The 19,410-nt window shown below is 40.8% G+C and overlaps 2 protein-coding genes across 5 annotated transcripts in view; one reads left to right on the top strand and one right to left on the bottom strand.

The window, feature by feature from the left end:
- Positions 1-19,157, bottom strand: part of STRN3 (striatin 3) — a 102,734-nt gene extending 83,577 nt beyond the window's left edge. For all 4 annotated transcript variants that reach the window (XM_067534480.1, XM_067534493.1, XM_067534487.1 and 1 more), the window contains exon 1: positions 18,603-19,157. In XM_067534480.1, coding sequence (XP_067390581.1) covers positions 18,603-18,905 — 303 coding nt within the window. In that variant the 5' untranslated portion in view covers positions 18,906-19,157. The remainder of the gene's footprint in view (positions 1-18,602) is intronic.
- AP4S1 (adaptor related protein complex 4 subunit sigma 1) overlaps positions 18,338-19,410 on the top strand; it is a 35,875-nt gene continuing 34,802 nt past the window's right edge. Inside the window, exon 1 of the mRNA XM_067534516.1 lies at positions 18,338-18,433. The gene's annotated coding sequence lies outside the window, so the exon portion shown is untranslated. The remainder of the gene's footprint in view (positions 18,434-19,410) is intronic.

Here is a 19,410-nt window from a genome sequence, read left to right as displayed (position 1 = left end):
CAAAGCTGGGAATACATTATATTACATTACACTATACATGACTTTGCCATTATACATATACATTACATTATGTGACTGCAATACTGGTATAGAAGGGTACCACTTGTTCAGGAAGGACAGGCAGGGAAAAAAGGGAAGAGGTGTTGCTTTGTATATCAAAAGATGTATACACTTGGATTGAGGTTGAGATGGAAATAGATCGATATGTTGAAAGTCTCTGGGTAAGGATAAAAGGAGTAAAAAACAAGGGTGATATCATGGTAGGTGTCTACTATAGACCACCTAACCAGGAAGAAGAGGTGGATGAAGCTTTTTATAAACAACTAACAAAATCATCCAAAGCACAGGACTTGGTAGTGATGGGGGACTTCAACTATCCAGACATCTGTTGGAAAATAATGCAGCAGGGCATAGATTATCCAACAAGTTCTTGGAATGCATTGGAAACTATTTTTTATTTCAGAAGGTGGAGAAAGCTACGGGAGAGGCTGTTCTAGATTTCATTTTGACAAACAGGAAGGAACTGGTTGAGAATCTGAAAGGGGAAGGCAACTTGGGTAAAAGTGATCATGAAATGATGAATTCATGATTCTAAGGAACAGCAGGCGGGAAAAGAGCAGAATAAAGATAACAGATTTCAAGAAGGCAGACTTCAGCAAACTCAGGTAGTTGGTAGGTAACATCACATTGGAAGCAAGTCTAAGGGGAAAAACAATTTGAGACAGTTAGTTTTTTAAAGAGACATGATTAAAGGCTCAAGAGCAAACTATCCCACTGCACAGGAAAGATAGGAAGCATGCCAAGAGACCATGTTGGCTTAACCAAGAGATCTTCAATGATATGAAACTCAAAAAAGAGTCCCACAAAAAGTTGACACTAGGTCAAATTAAAAAGAATTAAAATAAACACCACAAGCATATAAGGACAAAATTTTAAAAGGCCAAGGCACAAAACGAGATTAAATTAGCTAGAGACAAAGGCCAACAAGAAAACATTCTACAAATACGTTAGAAAGATGAGGAAGATCAAGGACAAGGTAAGCCCGTTACTCAATGAGGCGGGAAATTCCACATTTTCTGTTGTGGTCATGACAGAAGTGCTAAATGACTGTTTCCGTTTTCACCAAAAGGTTAATAGCAACTGGACATCTAACTATGTGAACGCCAGTGAAAACGAGGTACGATCTGAGGCTAAAATAGGGAAAGAACAAATTAAAAATTCGACAAGTTAGATGTCTTCAAGTCACCAAGGCCTGATGAAATGCATTCTAGAATACTCAAAGAAACAACTGAGAAGATATCTGGCATAGAGAGTACACTTAAAGTTTGAAAACAACACCAAACTGAGAGGGGTTGCAAGTGCATTGGAGGATTAGATTAAAATTCAAAATCATCTGGACAAACCAGAGAAATGGTCTGAAGTAAACAGGATGAAATTCAACAAGGACAAATGCAAAGTACTCCACTTAGGAAGGAACAATCAGTTACACACATACAAAATGGGAAATGACTGCCTTTGGAAGGAATACTGCAGAAAGAGAGCTGGAGGGGGTACACAGTGGATCACAACTATGAGTCAATAGTGTAACACTGTTGCAAAAAAAGCAAACATCATTCTGGGATATATTAGGAGGACTGTTCTAAGCAAGACTCCAGAAGTAATTAGTCTGCTGTACTCCACACTGATAAGGCCTCAACTGAAGTATTGTGTCAGTTCCGAGCGCCACAATTCAGGAAAGATATGGACAAACTGGAGAATGTCCAGAGAGGAGCAACAAAATTGATTAAAAGTCTAGAAAACATGACCATTGCAGGAAGATTGAAAAATTGGATTTATTTAGTCTGGAGACAGGGTGGATTGATTTAAATCACCAAGAGAAAATCATTGATTTAATCAAGTTTCCCACTGATACTTCTTCACATATTTCTTAAATAATGGTGCAAATCTGATCACTAAAACATGTTAATTTACAACTCAATACAGCATTTTACAACATCTAGGAGGGTATACTTTGTGTAATTTTTTTAGATAACCTGATTTTTATTAATTTACAAACTACTCATTACCTGTGTCAAGCTGCAGATGCAGCAGCAGTACATTAGGAATGGTAAGAACTAAATCAGCACACACACACACAAGAGCACTTATATTTTATTAAACTAAATCTTAAATGTTACATAAATGTTTTACATTTGCATTGTAGCAGTCTCCTGAGTTGCCGGCTGATGGCTGTCCTTCAACTCTTTTTTTTAAATTTTTTTTTTAATTTTCAAATTTTATTAACTCTAACAGACAAGCCATCACAACACTAAACGTACGCTGTCCTTAAAACTTCTACAACTAGCTCTCATCTTCCCTACTCCCCGTCATTTTTATTCATAGACTGAAACAGAAATTCAAGATGTCATGCTTTTTCAACTTCCAGTCTATTTCTTAGCTTTGAGTGAATAATACCAAACGATGAAAATATTCTCTCTCTGCCTGCAGAGGAAGCCACTGCTGTGAAAAGTTGGCTTAGCAACTGGAGGAACTCTGTTTCAAGGTGCCTGGCTAATGATTTCCCCCAATGCAGGGGAGTGACTTGGTTCAAAACATCATCAGTAAACATGTACTGTTTAAATGGTTCCACTCCAGCTCTTAAATTTATTATGACTGGCATAAGCGTCATAATGTCACAATCATAAGGAGTGATTTTGAGATGCCCATGCTATGGCAGCAGCATCTTCAGAAGTTAGGCATCTACCTTTATATCTTAGGTCGAGAATGTCTGCAAGAAAATAAGGTGGAGATAGTGCTTGATCCATTTGCTTCTTTATTGCCTGCAGTTTAACTTTCTGGTGAGATATTTCTTTCTTCAATGTCTCTTGAAGTGCCTTCCAAATTTTGACAGCATCAGCAATGCAGCAACAATTTATCTGAAGTTTGTTTAAGGCTATGGATATAGGCTTCAGTATACTGAGCATATCCTCTACATTCCTCTTTAATCTAATGTTAGATACTTTGGATGAGATACTTCCATCTATTTTATCAGGTTTTTCTTCACAAAGTTTCATGAGAATAGGCCAGTTCTTAATATATTGTTCAAAACGATCAACCACTGAATTCCATCTTGAGGAAGAATTAGTTTAGATCCTCCTGCTCTCTTCAGTGAAGCTAAAGTAAAATTTGTTGTTACGGAAATATTTTGCAACTTCAACAACATTTTATTTTATTCCTGAAGAAGACGTACTTAAGTCTTTAGCTAAAAGATGCATTAAATGAGCACTGCAGCCATATGTTATTAAGGAGCATCCTTCCATTGTCTGTGACAAAACTGCGCACATGACAGTTGAATATTTGTTCACAGTTTATTACAGCTTTCACTGCCACTTCTTTTAAATATTCTGTTGTATGGGCATTTCCCGGTGTATCTATTGTTTCGGAAATATATGCATCCCCATTTTCTGTTGTCACACAGGCACATATTACTGGATCATTGTGTGCATTGCTCCTTGTACATTGTGTACAAGGCTTAAATTGGCAAATTTCCTCTCAGTATTTCTTACACGCTGTTCAAGTTCCTTCTCATACACTGTGTCTAGCAACCTTCCACCTTCTGCTCTATCAGGTGGAGTGTAGCCTGGTTGTAAAGACTCAACCATGTCAATAAAGTGTTTATTGTTAACAATCGAAAAGGAGAATTAGTGGCATAAATGAACTGAGCAATCTTTTCATCTATGGTGTCTTGTTGGTATTTGCTGGTCCTTCCCATCCATAGTGCTGGTTTTACTAAATGATCAAAATCTTTTGCTTGCTACTGATACTTTGTTGTCTGAAATATGTTTAGTTACGGTACTGCTGCTAAAAGTACCAATGGATGACTCTGAAGTTGGTGCAGATAGACAGTCACAATCAAAGTCTTTTATACTTAAATGAGATCCTGAAACAAAAATCAAAAATGATTTTGTATAGTCATTCTTCTCACTCTATTATTCAGTTAATCATGTACATTTTTTTCAGCAAGGATGCAGATTCGATTCCAAATTACCAAAAAAGCAAAGACTGACTGCACTTAAGAGTGCACTTAATTTAGGAGTAAGCCCCATAGAACTCACTGGCACGTCTGTTTTTTGAGAAAACAAGTATAGGACGGGGTTCCCTGGGGGAAGCTGAGTTATGCTGAAGTAAAATAGGGAATAGACTTATGGCATCACCATTACGGTCTGTGGCCATGAAGTTCCAAAATAAGGGGCATGTATTATGTAATATACAATAAGAAAATGACACCCAGTGGCAACTGGCAACTCTAGATTTCTCTTACTGCAGCTTTCTGCACCATATACTTGGGTGATAGATTCTAAACCTAGTTAACTAATTAAACAAGCCATAAGAATTAGCTAAGCTAAACTTTTTTTTCTAACATCCAACATAGCAAACAGCTTGGAAATTTACTTGTTAAATCACACTTATACTAAAAGGTAAAGAGAGTCTTGAAGAATGATGCACTGCAAAGTGAATTATTTAAGTTACTAACTAGTTGATCCACATTGTTCTTCAGACATATCCACATCTTCATCCACATCATTTTCTCCCAATACGCAGTTTTCATTATGATGTTTCATTCTTGCAACAAGGCCCTGCGTCTCCTTCTTACACTGCTTACACTTGGCACATCTTCCGTTTTCACCCAGGGAAGGAATTTCTTCAAAGTAGTCCCAGATGGGGTCTCTCTTACGCCCAGAAGCCATAACAGTTTTTCTGTGGCAAAAGTGTGGGGGAATATAGGCAGCTGTGTGTGTACTAAATAATGTCTTCCCTTTTTCTTTCCAGTCCACTCCACTGTTCCTTTCTACTTTGCCTCCGTCCTTTTCTCTCGGTCTTTAAGACTGGATCTTAACTAACTCCTCTGCTTTGCTTGGCCCAGATCCATCATCACATAAGGCACAGAACAACAATCCTATCCAGCCTGTGTCTTTCTTTGCACGTGACTTTAGTATGCTGAGAAACAGAAAGTGAAACAAAAACAAAGCCCAGAACTTTCAAGAAGCAAGAGCTGGTAGTTAGGCTGGACAGACTAGAGCCATTAATTCATTTTTATGAGATTGTAAGTGTAAATTTGGCATGTTTGTGATGAGATTTAATTGTAACTGCTTTTTTAAAAAAAAGAGAGAAATTTAGTATTTTATTGATTTTAAAAAATCTGATTTTTTTTTTTTTTTTTTTTTTAAATCACTGATTTTTATCCACCCTGTCTGGAGAAGACTGAGGGGGGACATGATAACAGTTTTCAGGTACATAAAAAGTTGTTACAAGGAGGAGGGAGAAAAATTCTTCTCCTTTACTTCTGAGGATAGGACAAGATGCAATGGTCTTAAATTGCAGCAAGGGAGGTTTAGATGGACATTAGGAAAAAACTTCCTAACTGTCAAGGTGGTTAAGAACTGGAACAAATTGCCTAGAGAGGATTTGGAATCTTCATCACTGGAGATTTTAAAGAATTGGTTAGACAAACACCTGTCCGGAATGGTCTAGTTATTACTCAGTGTCTTGAGTGCAAGGGACTGGACAAGATGACCTCTCGAGGTCCCTTCCAGTCCTACACTTCTACAATTTTATGATTATTTATTACATGCATTATTACCATAGTGCATAGGAGCCCTAGTTATGGACCAGAACCCTAATGTGGCAGGCACTGCACAGACACAGAACAAAACGACAGTCTCTGGACCAAAGAGCTTACAATCTAAGTATAAAATGAGACAACAGATGGTCAGAAAACTGGCGCAGGAGCATAAGGAAACAATGAGACAATATTAGTCAGCTTGTCAGGCTGTGGTATTGCACCAATGGCCTAACAGTTATAAAGTTATTGTGAGCAATCACAGAAAAGGTAAGTTTTAAGTAGGGCTCTGAAGGAAGATAATCAAGTAGTTTTGTGGATATTTAAGGGGAACTCTTCCCAAATGGAGAAGCAGCTTAGGAAAAAGCATGAAGGAGCTTGTTTCAAAGTTTAACAAGAGGGCAACAGAGGCTGGCATCAAGACTTTATCCACTAGACCATGTTCATAGAAAGCAGTTCAGTATAAATACATAATTTTACTCCCAAGGAATAGATGTTACAAGGAAACAAAAACAACTTGAATGTGAATTAAAGCTAGGAATCATTATGTATACATATTCTAAAATAAGAATACATATTTAATGTATAGCTTTAAGATTCCATTCAAGTCAACGGTAACATTGCCAATTAGCATCAAGTCCTCTGTGGAAATAAAGATTAAGTACAAAACAGGCAACCAGTTAAAAAGAGGCTATACTTGTACACAATGTTTTAACAAAGGAGTTCATATGGCAAGTTGGGGTGGAAAGGTGGTCTTTGCACTGTCCCCAGTCTTGGCCCATTTCCCTGGCATAAGACAACAGTCTCAATGTTGCTCTAACTTATGCCAGTTATCAGAGGTAGCCGGGGATCATTATGATGCAAGAAAACTAACCAAGTCCCATTTCTGCCAGCCCAAACCCCCAACTCCACCTGCATGGAGGCTGGGAAGAAGATGGTGATAGATGGTGATAAACCTACACATCAATATAGGATAGTCTCCCTATAGGATTCAAGGCAGCAGCAGCATTTTCTCTGTTTTCTCTTCTTGTGATTTGCTAAGAGTAGGCACTCTTCACTACTCAACCCCCTCCATCTCAGCTTTCTGGCTATTACAAGGAGAGTGTTTCCTCTACTCCTTCCACAGCCTGAAATTTTGTGTTCTCTCAAGTGAATACCTCCAGTTATTAATTCTCAGTTGCTCAGTGTTCCCAAGATGCAACAAAATTAAATAAACCAGACCGTTAGTTTCATGGCAGCCCATGGGAATCTAAAATACAACAGCAAACTGAAAACTGAGCAGCGGCAGAGGCACTGAGCTGTATGTCTATAGACTCGGAAGACTGTAGCATTACTTTAATCTTGGTTTACATTTTTGAAAGTTATCTTTGCAATATAAGGGCTATAATGCTTACTTTAAATGAAAGCTTAGATGCTGCCCCCCCCCCCGTTTTTTTTTTTTTTTTTTTTTTTTTTTTTTAAGTAAAAACTTAAATTCTACAAAAGATGATGGTATTCAGATGGGAAAGTTTACAACTCACCCTTAGTACATGGAGTTTTAAAATATGGGCTTACCCATAAAATATCACAGTTCTAAAGTCAGATATTCCAAGTATAAAAATAAGAGCTTTCAGACTTTTTGCACCTTTTTATACCTTTCTGTTATGCCCCCATTTCTTTCTCTAAAGTACTGTAAATTAATGGATCTTAAACTTCGAACTGGTCCAGGATTGAATATGGTCTATCAGAGGCTCTGGGTGAAAGTAACAGACGAAATGGAAGAAAACTTTTGGAGATACTGTTTATAAAAGGGGTTAGAAGTAGCTGCTTTAAGATCGTCCGGTAATTGGAACTTTAGAAGTAGGAGCAAGAAACATAACTTACTTGGCAGAGCCAGCATACAATCAAAGGTGCAAGGGAATTTATCACAGTTATCCCCATTACATACGAGCTTTATATACAAATGCAAGAAACGCTATATTAATCTCTGTATATACAAATAAGATTACGCTCATTTGTATCCATCCTCCAGTAATGTTAAATGGGGTTTTTAATCTTGGGTCAAGAAAATTCTCTCTTCTACCTTTATTTTCAATTCTATCTAACTAGATAGCCATTTCAGTCAAAAGTACTACAATTGTGCAAAGCTGAAACTGTATTCTATTAGAATCCATATCGGCAACTTTTGGACTGATTCTCAAAATAGATTAACACCTCTCAAGATCAGGCCTTAATAATAACAATGTCTGGCATACATCTTTTGTAGCACCAGTAGAGCTGCATGGGTGAATGCACATGGGAACATTATACTAGGGCATGAGTCAGCAAGACATTTAAAATAAAAGCACTTAAGCAGTTTTTTAAGCCCCTGCTTATAATATAGGACAAGCAGCCAAAGACACCAAGACAATGCTCTTTCAGCATAGGTACTGCTTTTATCCTGTGCATTTAATACTTCCAGTGGAAAGATCCACAAACAGAAACAAATGAAGGTATTGTCTTGAGTGCTGTATACCTGAAGCCTGCAGAATTTCCATGGCCCCTCTCTTCCATGGTTGGGGAGAGAACAGAGAATAACCCATATCCCATAGCCTGCTAAGAGACAAAGATGAAGAAGAATTGCCCCGTTACAGTGAAGATGATGTAATGTTTTTTGTTTTTTTTTTTTAATCTCCACCATTGCCTATGAGGAGAGGGAAAGAGAATTATCTCCAGATGCCCAGTGAGAGGAATTTGAAGGCTAAGGAGGACTCTCAAGGTATGTCTACAATGCAATGTGAGCCCAGGCTCAAGCCTAACCCCGCTAGTGTCTACACTGCGATCACCTTTAATGAAGGGCTCGGACCCAGGGTCCCAGAACCTTGTAAGGCTGGAGGTCTGAGGTAGAGTTAAGCCAGAACCCAGGGTCCAAGCCCTATTGCTCTGTAGCATAGACACAGCCCCACTTGATTCAGGTCCTGGGAGTCAGCTGGAAGTATCCCACAATTCTATGGGACAATTTCCTTAGTGGTCTCTATCCCAATAATCAGCAATCCACTCTATTGAAAATGGAAGCCCCCACTTTGCAAAAAGCAGCAGCTTATGTCAGCATTAACCCATTCTCTTCTGATCACCAAACTGCAAGCACAGAGAGCCTCCTCTGCAAAGCAAGATGCTTCCTGGTAATGTGGAGGGTGGGCAGTAAAGTTTTCCCTCAGTGCACCATGGCCTTAGGGCTAGAGCAGCAACATTTCAGGGAAGGTACTAGGGACTCTGGGATATGTTCACTTTGACTTGGGTCTACGCACTGTGGATGCCAGAGCCCTAGGTTCAAGCACGGTTAGAAAAGCCTTAACATATGGTTAAAATACAATTTAGATGCTAAAGCCCAGCGTTGCCTAACACAGATCAGCTGACTTGAGTTCCACTAACCCTGCTTTCATTGAAGTGTAGACATACCCTCAAATACATGACTGGGAGAGCATGTTTGTGAAGTGACTGAGTATCGGACTGAAGTGACTGGAAGCAAAGGGTGGCAGACAAGTATGTTTTAGTGCTGTACATGATTTTCTTCAGCAACCAGAGAAATATGCACAGGAAAGGACACACCCAAACCTTCAGCTGCCATACACATTCTTTCTTAGGCCTTGTCTATACAAGAGAAATTGACTGGCACAGCTATTCTGATATAACTATTCCAGTATAATTCCCTATGTGGACCCCATTCTGGAATAAAAGTGGTTTTATTCCAAAATAATTAATCCACTCAGTGACTTTACTCTGCACCAGTATCCACAGAGGAGCTATGCTAGAATAGCTATGCCTGTCAATTTCCCTGGGTAGACAAGCTCTTAGTTATCCAATCACCTTTCAATGAGTCCCTCCCTCAGACTATATATAAGAAATTCATTGTTTAAAGCGAGAATTGTTAGAGAATTACTAAAAAATAAAATTCAAAGTAAATAAATAAGCTGGTAAAAATATCTAGAAACAGTGAAATAGGAAGGTTAAGGCAGCTAGTGAAAAGTGGAATGGCAGGCTCCACAATTGTCAAGAGTCCTGTAAATCCTTATTGCCATCCTAAAAATCTATACTTAGTAATGAAAAAATCAATCTCAGAATATTAATTGTACATCTATGTAAGCTGCAGAAACACCACACCTAAAGACTGTTTATTCTAATTATCTTCAAATGTCTCAAGTTTCACACTTCACTTTTTTTATTTGTCTCTAATGACAAACTCCTGTGAAAGGTCTACAATGAATGCCTACTCACTGCTGGCTAAATTCTTCCCTACACAGATTACTCCTACATCAAGTGGTGTGAACACCATGCATTTCACTTCGGGGTGTCCTGATAATGCTGCCATTAGGGAGGTGGAATTTGCCCAGAGACACACAGGAAGTCAGGCATTCTAGCCCTTAACAAGCAGGTTCCCTGGAAGGACAGGCAATTTCCCTGACAAAACTAGTTTAGGACAGGGTGCTGGTACATACTGGTTTAAAATCAGTTCAAACCAGGAAACTGAGAAAAATAATTGAACTTGCTCAACACTGATGCAACATGCATAGAACGAATCTTTTCGAACTTTCGATACATCCATTCAAAATTGAGGTATAGACTCAGTCTATCCAACTATTTAAAGTTGGTCTTCTGCTACAAAATGCTGTATGGCCAAATGGACATGGACTGGTGGCCTACAATTCTGCATTACTGTCATTTTCATATATTTGAATGTTTTTTACTTTTGTTTATATAATATTGAATACTGAAATGAGTCATATGTATAACTTCCTTGAGAAAATACTGAACCAAAAATGTATAGATACTCCCATGTTCATTATTGTAATTGCATGTATTAGTATGAAGTCCACCACAGTTTTACTCTTTATTTGTACAATCCTAAATTAATCTACAAATCTACTGTATTATGTAACTAAAACTAGGTGTAATGTAGTGTACATTAATGAAACCGGTTTTAAAATAGAAAATGCCTTAAATGGGGATTAACTATTTTTTCCCGGTGCAGTAAAAACCAGGATTTTACCTGGTAAAAATCACCTCTGGTAAATACCATCCCTATTCCCCAAGTTCTTTCTGACAGAGGCCACTGGCCTCTGGCTTTGCTGATAACAGAACTTCTGCAGAACCCATGATGACAGGTGCTTCACTGACTATGACTACCCAAAAATAAAAAACTCTCAAGTGGTTGTTCCAACCGGTGTAAGTCAGCATAACTTGCACTGGTTTCCCCCATAGATTTGGGGGAAAGAAAGTAATATTAGTATTAAATAAAAGCTTATATTTTCCTGTAACTCTCTTATACCAAAAATATAGTAGTTCCTATATAGCCACTGTAACTAAATACTTACTTTTTTATCCTATGTGTACTACTATTATATAGAAAATAATGGTTCCTTATGGAGATTTTAGTCTATCTAAGAACAATGTATTTATGCCCACATTTTCAAATTTGGTAGACCATTACTACATATGGGTGGTGCTTTAGCATTTCAACAATAATAAAATATGTAATGGTTAGTGTGGATAAGTTAAGCATTCAGGATGACTGCATTACTTTCAAATGCCAGTAACCTCAGGTATTTCTATATAATGACAAATGATCTTTATGCCACTTGCTTCATCCTAGGTATGCCACTGTTTAAATTTTTCTCTCCTCTTTTTCTAACCACAGCATTAAAAGTTATTATAATCTTATGTCCCAGATTTTAGAAGAGATGTTAATGCTTAGCTACAGAATCAATGACGTTAATTAGTTAGCAACATAAGCAATGTCAGCTATATACCATCTCAAACAGCAATTTTATAAAATACAGCAAACGTTCGAAGCTTAGCTTTAGTATGCTGTGCACATCTCATAATTGTATTATAACTTACAACTGTCACAAGTACTATGTGAGAATTCACCCTGTAAAAGTTAAAATAAAGCCCACATACAAAACAGGCAGTTTAGTTCTGCTGTATAAACAGAAATAGTAGCCAAAGAGCATCTAAAATATATTTTTTAAAAGCTTAGAGTATTTAAATGTTATTTTATTGTTCAGTGATATTGCACCTTCTACAACGTTCACTACTTCCTGTATTTCCCACCTTGCCTCTAAAGAGTGAAGTTATTTACTTGCCAAAAGGTATAAAACAGGTATTAACACAGTAAGTGAAGATGTTTTTCCTACTGCAAGATTTTTCTTCACTCACAAGAGGTACCAGCTTTCCTGATAATATTTCCTTGCTCAAGTTTGTAACAGACCAGAGACAGGTGCATGCAGCAACATATTACAGCAAGTAATTATTGCCACACTTTGCAAGTGTTGAAACATGTTGCTGCAATATTGGGTATCTGCACTCTGAAAATAAGAGTCATCCAACTCATCATTTAAAATATGTACACACATACAAACCACATATATACATAACAGATTACCCACAGAGGTAATTTACATGTATATATCATTGCATAAGTTAGCACTTATTTAAAACATTCATCTCTTCTAGCTTGGTTTGAAAGAAGTGTCCTGTCAGTTTTAAAAAGTACACATCCCATTGTTAGCACATTAAAATTTCACACTGCAATCTTTATAAAGTTCTCAGCAGTCATAATTTAATAAGCATACATTACTGAAAGGGTTATTTGTTAAAAAGGTGCATCTATAACTGATATATGCAAGCAAAATCTAGTTTTTCTTTTAACTTAGCATGCTATTTTGGTTGCAACACAGTTGAAAAATAATAAAAAGGTTACATTTCTGGGAACATTTTGTTATAATCTATCTGGATTTTAAGTGGTAATTTTGCAACTAATATATTAACTGAACTCAGTACTGCAAAAGTCATGCCAGAAAAATAGAAAACACGTTAACCAGAAAAACGGTGATCATTCTGGAATACTGAACAGTATGCATTCTGATAAATAAAAGTATTTAGTGTACATTTCTCATTCACTCCGTGTGCTTTATAAAATAATCAGAAGCAAAGGCTACAATTAGCCGTATTCTTTTCTTAAAAGACCTTTTCAACTAAATCTGAAAATTAAAAGCCCAACAGGAATTTTATTTTATTTTTATACACCTAGAGAAAGTTAAATAGTTTCTCTTTCAAAAGTCAAATTGACTAGCAATTAAATCCCCATTCTACCTAAGCAGATGAGCTTGCAAAACCTTGTGTTCATGTGGGAGCCCCACTGATTTCAACAAGTGCCCACATGGATCAAGCTGCACGACTGCAGCCTTGGATTGTATGTATTTTTTCATCCCTCTCCCCATGACACAGCTTTGTCTCTCTTCCCTCCCTAGCCCTCACCTCCTTTAGCGTATCTTCATCTTTTTCCCTCCCCACCATCCTCACCCCTTTTTTTTTTTAAATAAGAACCACTGTTTCTTTAAGTGAAGGAGAGGACGTATTCCCAGAAGCAGTTTTCTCATCTTAGACATCTTACATCTATTCAAGAGTTGGATATTAATGCCTCTGTAGTCCATCAGCACTAGTTAGCCAAAGGGAACTGAGAACAGTGCAAGAGACCCAACTTTGTCCCAACCTAACTGATATCAAATTCATTCTCTGGAAAGGGCAGATTTACATTTTTAATTATAGTCTATAGCTACAGCTGGAGTCATATACTCCCCTCAACCCATAGCAGATGTCTAGCTGGTAACACTGGGACATTTGCACAATGATTAAAGACAGAACATGGCCCTTAGTATAGCAACTATTAACTTAGTTAATGAAACTACTGAGTTATTCAGGATACTTTTAGGATTAACTCAATTTCTCCCATTTACTTTGACGTTTATGCATGTAGACAGCCAACCTGAATGTACGTTATCCATCATTAAGCTCCAGCGTTAACTCTACATTGAAATTAATGAGGTGGCTCAGTCCCCTCAGTGCTGTTTAACACTAAGGCCTGGTTTACACTACAGAGTTAGGTCAATACAAGGCAGCTTATGTTGACCTAACTGTGTAAGTGTCCAAATTAAAATTTCACTCCCACCAACATAACTGCCCTGCTACACCGACTTAATCACTCCACCTCCAAAAAAGGTGTAGAGTCAATGTCATAAAATTGTAGCACTGGAAGGAACCTCGAGAGGTCATTTAATCCAATCCTCTGCACTTATGACAGGACTAAGTATTATCTAGATCAGCGGTTCTCAACCGGTGGTACTTACCGGAGGGCTGGGTGGTACGCGCGGCGCTGAATCCGCCGCCGCCACCGGATGGGCCCTCCCACCCACCCTTGCGAAACTCTGTCGCCGAAAATGGGGAAACAGCGGAAGGGTTTCGGCGGCGGGTATTGTTTCCGCCGCGAAACCCTGCCGCCCGTCTCTCCCCGCCACCGCGAAACCCCGCCGCAAATCCCTCCCGCCGCCACCGCGAAACCCCGCCGCAAGTCCCCTCCCTTTTTTTTCCCCGAGTGGTACTCGGGTCGGGTACAGTCGGGTCAAGTGGTACTTGACCTGACTGTACCTGGCCCGAGTGGTACTCGGGGAAAAAAAGGTTGAGAACCGCTGATCTAGATCATCCCTGACAGATGTTTGTCTAATATGTTCTTAAAAAACTCCAATGATGGAGATTCCACAACCTCCCTAGGCAATTTATTCCAGTGCGTAATTACCTTAACAGTTAGGAAGTTTTTCCTAATGTCCAACCTAAACTGCCATTGCTGCAATTTATAAACCCATTACGTCTTGTCTTATCCTCAGAGATTAACAAGAACAATTTTTCTCCCTCCTCTTTGTAACAACCTTTTAAGTACTTGAAAACTGTTGTGTCCCCCCTCCCTCTCAGTCTTCTCTTCAGACTAAATAAGTCCAGTTTTTTTAATCTTCCCACAATGGTCATGTGTTCTAGACCTTTAATCATTTCTGTTGCTCTTTTCTGGACATTCTCCAATTTGTCCACATCTTTTCTGAATTATGGCACTCAGAACTGGACACAATACTTCAACTGAGGCCTTATCAGTGTGGAGTAGAGCAGAAGAATTACTTCTGGTGTCTTGCTTAGAATGCTCCTGCTAACATATCCAAGAACGATGTTTGCTTTTTTTGCAACAGTATTACTCATATTTACCTTGTGATCCCCCAGATTCCTTTCCGCAGTACTCCTTCCTAGGCAGTCATTTCCCATTTTGTGTGTACACAACTGATTGTTCCTTCCCAAGTGGAGTACTTTGCATTTGTCCTTGTTGAATTTTATCCCATTTACTTCAGACCATTTCTCCAGTTTGTCCAGATCATTTTGAATTTTAATCCTATCCTCCAAGGCACTCGCAACCCCTCTCAGGTTGGTATCGTCTGTAAACTTTATAAGTGTACTTTCTATGCCATTATCAAATCATTGATGAAGATATTGAACAGAACCGGACCCAGGACCGATCCCTGTGCGACCCCACTCAATATGCCCTTCCAGCTTGACTGTGAATCACTGATAACTACTCTATGGGAACTGTTTTCCAACTAGTTGTGCACCCACCTTTAGTGTTGCTCCATCTAAGTTGTATTTCCGTAATTTGTTTATGAGGTCATGTGAGAGAGTATCAAATTTTGTAACAGTCTTACGCTGACTGTCTGGCTTTCAGAAGCCATCTCACAATGCCCCACACTGACTGTACAATCGGTACAAGTGCTCCTGGTGAGGACACACACCATCGACACAAGGAGCAAAGCATAGACACGAACAAGCAATGTGATTATTGTGGCAGCTGCATGCTGATGTAAGTTAGGCTGACTTAATTTTGTATTGTAGACATGTCTTAAGACAGTGCAACATTGCTTCACTTCCAAAGGATTGTGACCAAACATCAGATATTTATAATATGAAATATAAGGAATGAAAATTTTTATTCTAGAGAACATGTATCCAGTATCCATGCAGACCAAGTGAGCCAGAAGTTTTATATCTACATATTAGATTAACAAAAAAGAGTGGGTTAGCACTGTTAGTCTCCTCTCTGCTTATGTGTCCCCATTATCTGTCTCTGGCAGAGCACCCTAGCAGATATGGAAGATCATTTCTTTGTCTCTAGGTATACAGCAGAACATGAAACAAAGAGCACATTAATTTCATTTTGCTGGTGAGACAGTTCCTGGAATCTCCAGAAGACAAAGAACAACAGTAAATTCAACCAGCTGAGCAGGTTAAAAATATTCATATGAAGTCATTTGATTTTCATTTACTTTTATAAAGTGCCATTTGCAAAAGATCATTAATATTAAGCTAACTTAAGTGGGAAGGAAACACTAATCACAGAAAAACTAAAAAAGTTTTCAAAATGTACTGGAATGTTGCAAGAAGGAAGAAATCACAGTGACTTGCATCTAAGAAATCCAATTCTTATGCTATATAATTTAATATTACAATCTTATATATATATATTTCATGTTATTGAAATAAATATTTCAATATCTATGTATCAGACCTCAACTTTCCAAAGAGTCACACATGTACTTAGTTTTATGTATGTGGAGTGCTCTCATTGGCTTCTATGGGACCACTCAAATGCATAAGTGTTTGCAGGATTAGGGCCTACTAAAAGAGGCACAATTTATGGCTTCGCAACTTGAGTTATGACATTAGCCCTAACCTGCTGATAGTGTTCTATCTAAAATACAAAGCCACTGGATATATCCTCCCATAGATATGACATCCAAAGATTCCTGTAGTGCTCATCAACATGACATCTAGAGACCAAACAAGCCAATAGCAGTGTTTTCAGCTTGATGAACCCTTTAAGAATTTAGACCAATTTCATATTTACAATATGATGTGATGTCAAAATATAGTAACAATATATCTTTAGAAAAGCCAAATATTTTGAGACTATTTTAGTTGCTGAAATGCTGCAAACAATTATTTTATTAAAATATAAATATGAGCACTGATGAAATACCAGAGGAAACTAAAGGCATAGGCAAGTGTCTTCTACAGAAAATGTCCTGCAATTGGCCCTAGATATTCCTACCTCAGAAAATGAAAGTCAGTGCTCCCGAATTGATTTTAGAAACAGCTAGATCACAAAAGCTGAATACAGTAAGATGACAGTAAGTGATGTAAATAGTGGAACATTTTCAATTGGACAATAATAGTACAACTAAACCAAAACAGTATAAAATATATGGCTCTCTCTTTACATCAGGACTGAGAAGTCTGGTGACATGACAAATTGCCCAAGCTGAGATACAGTGGTCTCTTTTGAAGATTAAATGCTTTTATATAAATCACAAGTAAGCAATTTCTGTTGTGATTTATGGTATTATGAGTTTTTTATAGTAATGCTTTTTGGCATAATTTTCCAAAAACAGTGAATGCACGCAATCACTACTGTTCACAGGATATAATTAGATGTGTATGATGGTCAGATACATTTTTATGAACCTACAAAAATTTGCTTCATCATTTTCTGTATTCTTACCGTATATAAAACAATTATTCAGCTATACATGTATTCATTTATATATGAGAGTCTCAATTATATCACACAATCTAATTCTGAATATTTGATAGCATAGATACAGATTTATTTCTACATATAGCTGTAACTAAGTTATTTATTACTTAAGTTACTCAAAAGAGGAAAGATTTAAAGCGAACTCTACTGGAATGGGAATCAAACACCATATAGGCACCCACTCTGAAAGATTTGTTCAGTTTCTTATCTTTTTGCTCATGATAACATACACCTGCAACCACACCTTTTAAGATCGTGATAGTCCGGACTGACCTACTCCTCATTCTTCAGCAGCTGTTTCACGGCTACAGAGTCTCCAAGGTTTGGGTAGACATGACTTGTCCCACGCCTCAGGCTGTCTCTACACTACAAAGATAACTATATATCTTAAGTCGACTTACAGCAACTGCATTAATTACTACGGTGACTGATGTCCACACTACATTCCTTGGGTCAGTGGTGTGCATCCTCACTAGAAGCTCTTCCACCGATCTCAAAGGCGCAGTGTGGGGAGCTAAGAGCCTGGTGTCTCAACTCTGCTGGCAGCTCCCAGGCTCCTGGCAGGCTGCTCCCCTTCCTGCTTGCATCCCCATTCCCCAGTCGGGATAGGGGGGGAGGGACCTCTCCAGGGCCTCTCATCCTGGCTCCCAGCCGGGAGCAGGGTAAGCCACCCAGCTCTCCAGGAGAGCATGGGACAGCTGGGCTCTACCTGCCCAGCTTTCTTTTCAATTTCACAGCTCTGGCTGACAGTCTAGGAAGGCAGTGTCTATGCTGACAGTGCCTCGTCCTAACTACACTGACAAACCCTGCCCTACGCCTCTCGTTGAGGTGGTTTTACAATATCAGCATAGTGGGGGAGTTACATCAGCAGGAGAAACATTTCAATGTGTACACCTCCACTGACTTTTGTCAACAAAACTCTGTAGTGCAGACCAGGCCTTAGGCCCTGTAGGATTCAAGCCTTCCCCTTTCCAGGGAGGTAGGATCTCCGCACCTTGCCCCCAGGGCATATGGGGAGGGTTGAGCTCCTGCAGGCCTGGGGGCTCTTGCTCTTGGTGACCCACGGTCAGAACTATGGAGGCAGCAGACTCTGGCAGCCCCCAAGTCACTGCGTTCAGGAAGGTTATTGCAGCTGTCAGAGCGCATCTTCCTCTCCCCGGGAGGGGCGGCGGAGCAGTTACTCTGCGGGGAGGCAGCGCTCGCCCGCCCGGTCTCCCTCTGGGCAAGCTGAGCGCGGGGGGCGGCCTGCAGAGCAGGATTGGTCCCAGAGCCAGGCGCCCAGGCGGGCGCCGCCATACTAGAAACTAAAATGGCTGCCCCAGGGAAGGGAGCTCAACTCAGGCCGTGAGGGGCTGCGCCTCCGCCCGCCTCACCGACAAGGGACATCGCCTGGCCCGGCGCACCACGGACAGGTACCGTCCCGAGCAGGCGGCCTCGAGAACTGACAGGCTCCCCTGGCCACGGCTCCCCAACCTCTCCCGCCCCTAGAGCTAGGCCCACTCACTCCCCGCCCCCCGGAGCCCAGCCTCCCCCCATGACTGGAGCAGGTCCCCCTGTGGGGGCTGCCCCCGGCCTCCTTACCTGGAGCTCGGCCCGCTCCACCTCCCAGTGCGCCCTCTCCATCTCGAAGCGGGCCCACTCGTGCTGGATGTAGTGCAGGATCCCCGGGATAGTGTAGTGCTGGGGCCGGGACAGCTCCGCGGGACCACCCGCGTCCTGGGCCGCCGGGCCCTGGGGCTGCTGCCCCCCTCCGCCGCCACCGGCCCCCACGCAGCCCCCGCCAGGCTGCATATTAATATTCCCCCCTGGCTGAGGCGGCGGCGGTTGCTGCTGCGGTCTCGGAGCGGCCGCCATCCCGCCTCCGACTCCGGGGTGCTCGTCCATTGTCTGCGGGGAGCACTCCTCCTCCTCCTCGTCCGGCTGCGGGGCAGGGGCGGGGGGAGCGGCGCTGGCTCGGGGAGAGAGGAGGGGGCGGGCCGAACCCGGGGAGGAGGGGGAGGCTGCCTGCGCCCAGCAGTATCCGGGTGTCAGAGCAGCGCCGAGCCGCCGCCGGCCGCCATTACAGTCTCCGCTCCATCGGCCCGACTCACTCACGCACACACCCACCCACTGCGGGGGGAGGGAGCGGGGAGCCGCGCGCGGCGCATGCCGGGAAAACATCCTCCCTTCCCCCGCGCCGAGAGCGCTTACGTGAGCGTGCGCATGCGTTGCAGGGGGGAGGAGCAAGGTAGCGGGGCGGGGCGGGGGTTGCCGCTGGGGGTGAGTGTTCGTGCCCCGAGCCTGCCCACAGGGGACCAGGGACGGCGCTAGCGCCACAGCCGCTCCTGGTAGGGGCGGCAGCCGGCAGGGTAGTCGCCCGTTAGGGCAGTAGCTGGGGCTTCAGCGTCAG

Source organism: Emydura macquarii, unplaced genomic scaffold (genome assembly GCF_026122565.2).
Source record: "Emydura macquarii macquarii isolate MOO-44397 ecotype Brisbane River unplaced genomic scaffold, CSIRO-AGI_Emac_v2 contig_374, whole genome shotgun sequence".
NCBI lineage: Eukaryota > Metazoa > Chordata > Testudines > Chelidae > Emydura > Emydura macquarii.
Note: the sequence above shows the minus strand (reverse complement) of the source record. Positions and strands in the feature narration are given on the sequence as shown.